General features: G+C 44.4%; 2 protein-coding genes across 3 annotated transcripts; one reads left to right on the forward strand and one right to left on the reverse strand.

The window, feature by feature from the left end:
* Positions 1-5,053: 5,053 nt before the first annotated feature.
* On the forward strand, positions 5,054-8,277 carry LOC144700632 (AAA-type ATPase family protein / ankyrin repeat family protein). The gene is made up of 7 exons (XM_078572077.1): positions 5,054-5,337; positions 6,239-6,349; positions 6,437-6,535; positions 6,625-6,735; positions 6,820-7,132; positions 7,207-7,346; positions 7,523-8,277. Exons 1-7 carry the CDS (start codon positions 5,200-5,202, stop codon positions 8,054-8,056), a joined length of 1,446 nt encoding a protein of 481 aa, XP_078428203.1. The 5' UTR covers positions 5,054-5,199; the 3' UTR covers positions 8,057-8,277.
* Positions 6,053-11,045, reverse strand: LOC144700631 (Pentatricopeptide repeat (PPR-like) superfamily protein). Of its 2 annotated transcripts, XR_013580807.1 has the most exons (3): positions 10,316-11,045; positions 7,503-10,213; positions 6,053-7,366 (listed from the first exon to the last, which is right to left on the reverse strand). XR_013580807.1 is itself a non-coding variant. In XM_078572076.1 (2 exons), the coding sequence occupies exons 1-2, from the start codon at positions 10,428-10,430 to the stop codon at positions 8,388-8,390; spliced, it is 1,941 nt and encodes a 646-aa protein (XP_078428202.1). In that variant the 5' UTR covers positions 10,431-11,045; the 3' UTR covers positions 6,053-8,387. The 2 variants fall into 2 exon arrangements, 1 of the variants encoding a protein (XP_078428202.1); XM_078572076.1 differs by having other exon boundaries at positions 6,053-10,213.

An 11,045-nucleotide genomic window follows, 5' to 3' on the forward strand; every position in this document is an offset into this window, starting at 1 on the left:
CACCTCCATGATGCTTTCTAATGATGGTGTGAGGACCGCTTATACTCCATGCATCACCATCTCCGCAGGATACGAGCACGCTATGGGTGCCTGAAGCTTTCTCCAAGAGCTGCATCGGTATCACCTTTGTATCTTTTTCTTTTTTGCATCATGGGCGTGGGCGAGTAGGATATGGGTGAAATTGGAACATTTACGCTCACTCCACACCTATAAACGCTAATAAACACTTCACATAATATATATAAAACCTCCATGGATGGCATCCAAGGCATGGCTGGATCAGTCTGCAGGCACAACCCTTGGGTTAGTCATACCCGGAACAGTGTTTTTTCCAATAAAAAAATGTCTAGATTCGAACCATCCGTTTCTTAAGTCACATCACATCCGAAATATTCTCCACTTTGTAAACCTTTCCATATCATCATCCCTTGTCACCCCAAAGCCTCAATATGCACACATATTTTAGTCATGTATCTCTATTCCCCTTCATATTTGCTTCTCATTTTGTCACTACATATAAAATCTTCCCACCTCCTAATTTTCCTCTTCTATATATCTCTTACCTGAAGTATCACTTCTCACATCTTTAATCTCCACTTAATGAGTACTAAATTCCTGATCACCATTCCATATGTAGATAAACCTTACTCATCCCTAACTATTTATATTCCAGTGATTGAAGGTTTTATATATACAAATAGATAGGCTTAAAAACAAATGATGACAATAACATCCCTAATTTTAAGTTTATGATCATCACTGCCTTTCCCTTCCTCTTTGCATCCCTATTTTCCTCTCTCTCTCTCTCTTACTCTCTCACTCTCTCTCTCTCCCTCTCCCTATCCCTCTCACCCTCTCACCCTCTCACTCTCTCTCTATCTCTATCTCTCTTTCTCTCTAACACACACTGACTCTCTCTCTCTCTCTCTCACACACACTGACTCTCTCTCATACACACACACATTGACTCTTCCTCTCTTGCATACACACACACTGACACACACACTGACTCTCTCTTTTTCTCACACACACATACACACCCACTAATTCTCTCTCTACCTCCCTCTCATCCGTTCCCTCTAACTCCATCTTCCTCACTCTGATCCCTTTATTTCTCTCTCTACTGTTCCTTGTCTCCATTCTCTCCAGCTGGAGCATATTTTTATTGAGAAATATTTTAAACTGGGATAAGAAATTGGAACATAAATAAAATAGTAATAAAGAAACATATATTTGAAGGTCCGCATGTCTATTTTTCATGAATGCGGCTTTATCAAGTGCTAAAAACATATTAAATCAAATATAATAACAGTCAAAAGTGGATTCAAAAGATTAATTTCCTTATTTGCCTCAATAGATGAAGATTGATGCCATTGTTTCTTATCATTGATTTCCAAACCCCAACAGCCTGTGTTACTCTATTATTAGTATTTTTGTAATTTTTCATTTCATGAATTTGGGATTTGTGCATTTTTATGAATTTGAGAATGGAATACCGTATATATGTTGAATTCATACTTGGAGCATGATAAAAGCTTATCCAAAAATTATTTTATTTGATAGTGTCTCATTCCATACTTGATATATTTTCACATATATTACACTACCATGAATACTATAATTTAAACAGTAATTTGGAAAAAAATGGTATAACTAATTAGACACTCAATTTCTATTCCCTCTGAAAATATTATATGATTAAATCTTGCCTCTCTTATTTATCAAATGACTTAGTGATAATCTTACTAAAGACTTCTTTCATCAAACAACATCAATAAAATCCTCAAGTTCTCCAAGCACTACCTACAACTGTGTATAATTTTAAATGGGTTTATAATGATCATGGATAGTGATTATTATGATAGTTTTGTACTACTAACCCTGATTGACCCTTGAAAGTAATATTGATCAATAAAATCCTTAGATTTTTTGCTTTCTTCCTATTAGGGATGCAATGATGTTGCAGTGAGCAAGAGGAACATCCGTTAGGTATTCCCACCAAGTAAAATAAAACTAATTACAAAGATGATTTAACTCTTTTGAATATAACTCTGTTTTGGAAAGTTATTGCTATGGCAAGAAATGGATTCTTATACTTCATGTAAATATCTTTTAATTCAATATATTTCCATATCAAATTCATCTTCTCAAATGATCATTGATTATGAATATAAATAAATTATTAGGTTTCATTCCACGATTAATGGTACGAAATGATTTACACAACACAAGATAAAACCAAATTCAAAGGGGCCTCAGATAATTAGTGATGATCTAATCACCTTCCAAGATTCACATCCAAAATAAGATGACTCTTTCAATGAACTTTCAAGGCTTTAAGTGTTTCTTGGCCTCTAGATATAACCGCACAGTCCTTGGTTTATCACATCTCCTCATTTTTTTCTCAAACGGCAAAGTCAGAGATCATCGAAGATATTTTCACTATTTCATGCACTCGGAGATGGTGAGGACACTCAATAAAAGAACATGAAGTAATGACACCCTAGGGAAAATTTTTATGCGTGTTCTATGTACGGGTATTGAACCTTGAATAGTGAACAATCAATTATATTGAAACCCTTGAACTTCAAATTTTTCATCGGGTATCAAGTGCCGTCCTCGGCTGGTCCTAATCAAGTCGCATTGACTATTCCGAATCAAAGTCCAAGTAGAATATTCAAAATAAAAAAATAGGATGCTCCACAAACGTGTGATTTTGATGAAAGGTCAATAATAATGTCATGTGAAGGCAAATGTAAAATGAAATATGATCATCATCTTGATCATAACTCTCCAATTGAGAGGAAACTTAGATTGCAATAAAATGAACTTTTTGACTTTCGCGTTGGCATCAACTTTTGATTCAAGTAGAGAGAAGATAATATTTGTACCTATGTAGCCATATTCTTAGAGGTCTGAATCAGCACCCAGTAACATGCATCTATTATTCATAAGCAAATTTAGTTCTGCAATTTTAAAGACATCAGATAATGAAATCATAAATAAATGGGGAATATCATAAAAATTTAACAAGATGTTCATCATAGAATATCTACATTTACTTGGTAGCATATAAACATCTTAAAAGTTTTTGATGGTTCATTCTCATGAGAAAGTTGAGTGAGCTTACAGACCATGCATGGACATGAATAGTCCATGTTTCAGAATCTTGTGAATAGACTTCACAAGGGAAAAGAACATTGAAAAACTTGAAAATTGAAATAACGGTGAGAAGTTTTGAAACATGATGCCAACAAGAACAAATAAACAAAAAAGTGATGAGATGTAGACAGGAAACATATGAAGACATTGTAATTTAAATTGATGTCTAAGAGTGTCAGAAAAAAATTGAGGAAAAAATAATGACATACTAGCTCACCATCCTGTAACCTTACATTACTTCCCTGCTAGAAATTAGACTTTAAAATACAATGGATTTGAAGCAGAAAGTTAATCTTAATGTAAGTTGTCATGGATGAACATAAGAACATGGTTACTGTTTAAGTGTAGGAATGGAACAACCTTTCAACCTTATCTTTCAATGCAATTTATTTCTGGATTAGAAAACTACTGTTTTATGAGGAAGATGACAAAAGCTGTTAGGTACAAGATTTGAAAGAAGGCCGGTCGATGAATGAACGCAAGAACAAGCTCATGTCAAACATACATTTAAAACATGCATTTTTTAACACTGAGATCAATTAAGAAAAGACCAAAACACTAGCAGTTATGTTTCTATCGGGAAGAAGGAAAGAGGGAATGACTTAAAACAACTTATAAAAAAAGTATAATTATTACAAACATCAGGCTATCATTAAAACAGAAAGAAAAATACACTAGAATGAAAAAAAAGAGAGATATTATAGGAAAGGAACGAGGTTCCTTAAAATACTCAATGATTCGTTTTTCTCAAGGCAAAAGAATATTCATTTTTTTACCGTAGTTTCCTGTCATTTAAAGATTCTATTTTTCCGCGGAAATAGATAGTAGCGTCCAGAGATTCTCTTTTTCTCAAGAAAATAAAAATATTCAATTTTCACCACAGTTTCTTGTCGTGAGAGGTAGAATCTGGTCAAAGCCGACAGTGGACCTCACACGTCAGATTCACCAATGAGAAGCTTACACGTGGCATAACCTCCGGTCAACGATAACGCGTTTGAAATTAGCGTGGGCTGACGTCATAAACAATAAAATATTACAAAATGGGCCCAATGAACTTTCCCCCGACGCTTCTCTTGAGAAACCGAGTCAAACACGTGTCAACGCAGACCAAAGTCAACGCGAATCTTGGTGGGCCCGAGCTCGGTAGAACTTCACCATCGTTGGGCCCACCCGATAAGAGCCTCAACGGTCAGAATTCGTGGGCCGAATTGAGCCCCTGTCGAATGAGAAAATGCCACGTGTCAATTGGACCCACGGGCCAGCTCATAGGGCTGAGGTGGACATCGCACCCAACCTAGGGAAAGACTTAACGGTCAGAATACGCGAGCCGGGCTTCGTTCCTGTCCTCCAAACCCGTCGGCTAAACGTGTTGGTTAGACAAGGCCACGTGGCCCGTCAAGTGGGGCGGATGACCGATGACGAATGACGGTTCCCCTATCATCCATTCATCCGTCCCCATTTGCCATCAGTCCCATTCAGTCATTCGTCACATTCAAACCAAGTGGGGCAGGCTCAGCTCCTGTCTGCGAAACCCGTCAGCTAAAAGCAGTGGTATGACAAAGCCACGTGGCGAAGACGGGACAGATGACGAGTGACGGTGAAATCATTTAGTCATCCATTCATCCGTCCTCATTTCGTCATCGTCACCACTCCGTCATCAGTCCGGTTCAGGTAACAACCGGGACAGCTGACTGCTGTCATTTCCGTCATCCGTCCAAGTCCATTTCGGATATAATATCTAGGGCAATCCACGTGGCGAGTGGAAAATATGCCACGTGGTGATGTGGTGACGTGGACAGCACAACACACTGGCGAAGGTTCACGGGAAGGCGGGTGGGCCCACCTTCTTCGCGCGCCTTTAAAAGGCAGCGGGAAGAGGGAGAAAGAGCACACCGTTGGAGATCTAAGACTTCATCGCAGCCGTCGATCGAAGGAAGAGGAGGATAGGAGCCGTCGGATCGGGTTGTTACTAATCGACTATAAATAGTGAAGAGAAGGCGATCGGCCTCAGATCTAGCTTTGCTGGTAGGAGAAGACATGCCGCCGGGTTTGGATCACCGCGCTGGAGCTGCCAGGCCGATGACAGTCCATGGCTACGTTCAGCAGGGAGATCTCGCTGGTCTTCAGAAGAAGCTCGTCGAGAATCCTTCACTTCTGAATTTGAAGAATGAAATCGTGAGTTTCGGCTTCTATTTGCTTTCGTTTTGGTGGTTTTTTTCTTCTAGAATCCTCTGTTTTTTGAGCTTTTTCCGCGCGTGATTTTGATTTGTCGAGCGAGCTGTTGGAAAACTGAAATGCTGATAGAAAAATGTTTTTCTGTTTTCGTCCGATATTTTGCTAGGAATCCACTTGATCGTTGCAATTTTTCTAGGAACGTACGGTACGGAAACTTGAATACTTAAGAATTTCGTCTCCTCTGCTGGTCAAATCCGTCGGAAAGAGTAATCTAGGCGATTTTTTTTTGAATTACGGAAAATAAGGTTATAGTTACAAATATACTGTCCGGAAAATTAATTACCTCGTATTTTATCGCTCCGCTGCTCAAGCCAGTAAGAAACAATAAACTACCCGATCTTTTTCTCTGATTTATGGAAAATAAGGCTATCGCTACAAATATACCCCTCCGGAAATTTAACTTATCTCGAATTTCATCGCTCCGCTGCAAAAAAATTATCTCGAGTTTAATCTCTCAGAAAAATTAATCACCGATTTTTGCACTCCTGAAACTCAAATCCTCTCGAATTTCTTCCTTCCGGCGCTCCAGTCTGACGGCAAAGAAATAATCATCGCGACTTTTTCTACTGATCAACGGAGATAGGGCTAAAGTTTCAAATTCACTGTCTGGATATTTAAATTATCTTGAATTTCATCCCTCCGCTGCTCAAATCTGTTGGGAAAATAATCAAAACGAAAATTTTCACTGATCGTTGAAAAACAGGAATAGAATTACAAACATTCCTGAAACTTCAAAAATCTCTCCAATTTCTTCCTTTTGCTGCTCAAATCTGATGGAAGAAGCAATCACCACAATTCTTTTTACTGATCAATCCTGGCGAACGTTATTTTTTTATTACAGATGGTGCAGACGCCTCTTCACCTGGCGGCTGGCCACAACAACACCGCCATCGCCATGCTGCTCCTCTCCTGGAACGGATCGGAGAAAGTGGAGATGGAAGCCAAGAACATGGTAATTACCACCACCAACTTCAAAGTCTGGAGCCTGTCTCCAAATCTACTTCTAAGACTAGATCTAACGTTGCAATTGTGCACGCAGTATGGGGAAACTCCACTCCACATGGCAGCGAAGAACGGGAGCACCCAAGTGGCGGAGCTCCTGATCCAGCATGGCGCCATGATCGAGGCCCGGGCCAACGTAAAAATCCTTCCCCTCACTAATCCTGCACTTAGAACACAACCAAAAAAAAACAAAATTCACATCATGATCAATCCTCGGGCTTGCAGAATGGAATGACGCCGCTTCACCTTGCGGTGTGGCACGCGCTCCAGGATGACAATCCAAGCACTGTCATTGCCTTGCTGAACCACAACGCTGACTGCGCCGCCATCGACGAGGTACGTCGTCGAGCCGCCGTCTCTCGTCTCTGCTCTGGAGAGTCTGGCGCCGCAATTGGCTGAGCTATGAGCTTTGTTTTGCAGGACGGGTTGACGCCACTGCAGTTGGTGGCCAAGGGACCCAAGGGGGCCAAGGTGGAGAAGCTTGAGAAGGTTCTCCGATGGCATGTGGACGAGCAGCGGAGGCAGAAAGCTCTTGCGGCATGCCAAGAGACGGCGGGCAAGATGGCGGAGTTCGAGCTCGCCATGGCCAGCATCATCGGCATGGACGAGATCAAGGGCCAGCTCCGCCGCTGGGCCAAGGGCATGTTCATGGATGAGCGCCGGCGCGCCCTCGGTCTCACCATCGCCCCCCGCCGCGCCCCTCACATGGCCTTCCTTGGCAGCCCCGGAACCGGTACGAAAAACCCGACGAAGAAGAACTCAGACACACCCGCTGATTCTTTCTCTGATCATTGTTTTGCTTCGCAGGGAAAACGATGGTTGCACGGCTGCTGGGGAAGCTTCTGCACATGGTGGGTTTCCTGCCAACAGACAAGGTGACCGAAGTGCAAAGAACGGATCTTGTTGGAGAGTTTGTGGGCCATACTGGACCCAAAACCCGACGAAAGGTGAGAAAGAAAACAGCCGCCTGTCATAGTAGTCATGGTAGACAAAGATGATGATTGTAGATAATAGATAGATAGTGAGAGTTATGAGTTGCATTTAGGAAAAACTTAGCATAAGCAATACTCGTCATCCGTGATATCGCAATCAAGGATCCTGACCTTCATGATGATTGATGCAGTTGGAGGATGCGGCCGGTGGCGTGCTGTTTGTGGATGAGGCGTACAGGCTGGTGCCAAACCAGAAGTCAGATGACAAGGATTACGGGTTGGAGGCGCTGGAGGAGATCATGGCGGTGATGGATGCCGGGAAGATCGTGGTGATCTTTGCTGGTTACGAGGAGCCGATGAAGCGGGTGATCGCCTCCAACGAGGGGTTCTGCCGGCGAGTGACCAAGTTCTTCCACTTCAAGGATTTCAGCACTGACGAGCTGGCCCAGATCCTAAGGCTGAAGGTAGCCGAGGGCAGTGGCGCTCTCTGCGGCTTCAAGCTCCACCCGGCCTGTACAATGGAGGCCGTGGCGGCGCTGATCAAATCGGAGACCACGGAGGCGCAGAGGAAGGAGATGAATGGCGGGCTGGTGGAGCCCATGCTCGTCAACGCCCGGGAATGTCTAGATCAGCGCCTCGGCTTCGACTGCGTTGACCCAGACGAACTGCTCACCATCACCATGGAAGACCTGCGCGCCGGCCTCCGCCTCATCTCCCGCCAATAAGCTTGATCCCTGCTTGCCTTCTGTAAGTTTGAAAATCGATTGTTCGGAAACAAAATTTGAACTCTGTAAAAAAAAAAAAAAAATTCAGTGTCAGCAGCAAGGTTCACTCCCAGCACTATGCTCAATAGGGGCATTTAGGTCATTTGGACCTCTTTGTAATTCCTTTAAATAGAGCAGCCCTCGCTTGAGGAGGGCAGCCAGCCAAGAAGTACCATCAAGAATGTGCCGACGTCCATTCCGCCGGACCCCACCTGCCATAGTCCATCCCGGCGCCCTCTCTCTCCCTTCTCGTCTTCTCCCGATACGAACCAACTAGGTTCGTAACAGACACTTATAGCGGGGGCCCGTCGTCGATCTTCCCCACAGCCTCCAGAATGGAGGAATAAGTGATGAGGTCGTATTCGAAGCCCTGGGACTTCATCTCCTTCATCAGCCTGGCTGCCTCCTCAAACATGCCGGCCCGGCTGAGACTACCAAGGACAGTGTTGTAGGAGATGGCGTCGGGCTTGACCGCAGAGCTCTTCATCCTCATGAGCATCTCCATGGCCGGCTTCGGGCCCCCCACCTTGCCCAGCCCATTGAGAATTATGTTGTGGGAATTGAGGTCCGGGGCGCAGCCATTCTCCTGCATTGATCTTAGAATTGAGTACGCTTCGTCGATCTGACCTGCCCTCACCATGCCGGCCATCATCGCGTTGTAGGCGAACACGTCGGGGGCGCAGCCCAGCTTTTTCATTTCTGAGAAGAGATCCATGGCATGGTCTAGTCTGCCACACTTGCCCAGATGCTTGATCATCACGGCGTACACTCTAGAGCTCGAGAGGCCGTAGTTTTCTCTCAATTCTTGGAAGAGCTCCGATGCGGCCTCGTAGCGCTTGGCCTTGCCAAGCGCGTTGATCAGGCTGCAGTAGGCGGCCGGGCAAGGCGGGAATCCCTGCTCCTCCATTTCCTCGAGCAGTTGCAGTGCAGCCTCGACGCGGTTCGTCTTGCAAAAGCCGTTGATGAGGATGGAGTAGGTGTAAGCACTGGGGAGGATTTCCTTCTCCTTCATCTTCTCCAGCCACTGCGAAGCTCTCGCCGCCGCCTCCGGCGGCGAGTCGAACAAAGCTTTGATGATGGTGTTGTAGGTGACGACGTTCGGGGGGCATCGAAGAGCTTCCATCTTGTCGAAGAGCGCGAGGGCTTCTTCCAGCTTGTTTCCTTTGCACAAGATATTGATCAAATTATTGAAGAGGACAATATCCGGATTGCACCCGCTCTTGCGCATTTCTTCAAACAGCTTGTAGGCATCCTCTGTTCTTCCTTCTTTGCCGAGTCCTTTGATCAGCTCCGTGTAGGTGAAAACATTCGGAGAACACCCCAAATCTCTCATCTCGTAGAATAGTTCCAAAGCTCTGCCAACTTCCCCAGATTTGAAGAACAAGTTGATCAAAGTATTGTAGATCTTCGGAGTAGCCTGCAGTTGATTCTCCTTCATCTCTTCAAACAATCTCAGTGCGGCATCCCGGCGGCCAAGCTTGAAGAACGCAGCGATTAGGGTTTCATAAGTTACCGTGTCAGGGAGGCAATCATCTCCTTCGCCGAGCATTTCACTGTAAATCTCATGAACTTTCTCGAGATGGCCTTCTTGAATCAAGACGGAAATCATGGCGTTGTAGGCTTTGGTACTGGGTTGGCATTTCCGGGCTTTGATCTGGTAGAAAATCGAGCAGGCTTTATCCACCATCTTCGCTCCGCCGAGGATCTTGACAATTTCTGATAATTCAGATGAACTGATCGAGCAAGGGCTTCTAACCATGGCTTGAACAACGTTCCAGAGCTCTCCGACTGATCTGGCCTCTTCCAGGCAGCGGATTAAAGCCATGTACGTGCTCGCGTCGTGCTGGAACTGCTTCCGTTTTCCAACCCAACGGAAGAACTGAAGCTTCGTGGAAATATCAACATCGGCGGCGAGGATTTCAAGAACGAGGCGACGATCCACTCTCAACATCATCACTTCGAGCGCTTTCTCGGCGTCAGGACCCCATCGGAAGATCTTCAGAATCCTCAGGAACCGCTCGTCGAGCGCTCTTGCAGGAACGTTGAGTCGGATCGCCGATCTGCCGTCGCCATTGGAGGAAACCCTGGGAAGCTTGAACATCTTCACGATTTCGTTCTCTGCAACCCCAAAAACCGCGAAAAAAAATCAGATTGCGAAAGCAACGGGAATCGAAAATTTGATCTTGATTGAGATGTTGAGAGGGAAATTGGAGTTCGTACCTGTTTGAGGGATTCTTCGGTGTAATCGAGGCGATGCTGAGAAGGGTTTGGAGAGAATGAAGATCAAGCTTCGGCGGGAGATTGAGCAATTGAACTGTCTGACCGCGACAGCCATGGCAGATGGAGCTCTCCTTCTCTACAACTTGGGAGCAGTATTTATAGGAAGATCAAAGTGGGCTTTTTGGGCCTTGAAGCAGTATAGTTCCGGATCGTCCCGGACGTGGACTATGGACGGGACGGGACGCATCTTCAGTTCAAGGACAAAGGACGGGACGAGTTTTCGTCTGACAGTACTAAAACCGTCCCGTCCAGTCCTCCCGGAACGAATTTTCGTCCCGTCTAGGAAGAAAACCGTCCCGTCCCTCAATATATATCAATATATATTGATATATATTAATCTATATATTAATATAGATTTTTCTAAGTTTTTAGGGAAATACTGAGGAGAGAGAATGCGAAGGGACATATGTACAATTATTTCTGAGCGGCGTCAATTTACACGCGCGTAAAAATACAGGGACTTTGATGCAAATTATCATAGTGAGGCCACGTGGTTACATCTCAACCGACGGATGTGAATCTGGCGGTTCTTCATCCAGATTTGTTTGTCCATCGTCCGAGACCTCTGGACGGATGGTTTTTTCATCCCATGGGACGAAAACCGTCCCGTCCGGTGGTCCCCAGGATGAATTTTCATCCCGAATTTTGTCCCGGCACTATACTTGAAGGT

The sequence above is a fragment of the Wolffia australiana genome, chromosome 3 (assembly GCF_029677425.1).
Source record: "Wolffia australiana isolate 7733 chromosome 3, ASM2967742v1".
Taxonomy (NCBI): domain Eukaryota; kingdom Viridiplantae; phylum Streptophyta; class Magnoliopsida; order Alismatales; family Araceae; genus Wolffia; species Wolffia australiana.

Coding starts and splice junctions, on each gene's coding strand:
- LOC144700631 (XM_078572076.1), bottom strand. CDS start 10,430: ATGGCTGTCGCGGTCAGACAGTTCAATTGCTCAATCTCCCGCCGAAGC. Junction 10,214..10,315: donor CCGAAGAATCCCTCAAACAG/GTACGAACTCCA, acceptor TTGGGGTTGCAG/AGAACGAAATCGTGAAGATG.
- LOC144700632 (XM_078572077.1), top strand. CDS start 5,200: ATGCCGCCGGGTTTGGATCACCGCGCTGGAGCTGCCAGGCCGATGACA. Junction 5,338..6,238: donor TGAATTTGAAGAATGAAATC/GTGAGTTTCGGC, acceptor TTTTTATTACAG/ATGGTGCAGACGCCTCTTCA. Junction 7,133..7,206: donor CCTTGGCAGCCCCGGAACCG/GTACGAAAAACC, acceptor TTTGCTTCGCAG/GGAAAACGATGGTTGCACGG.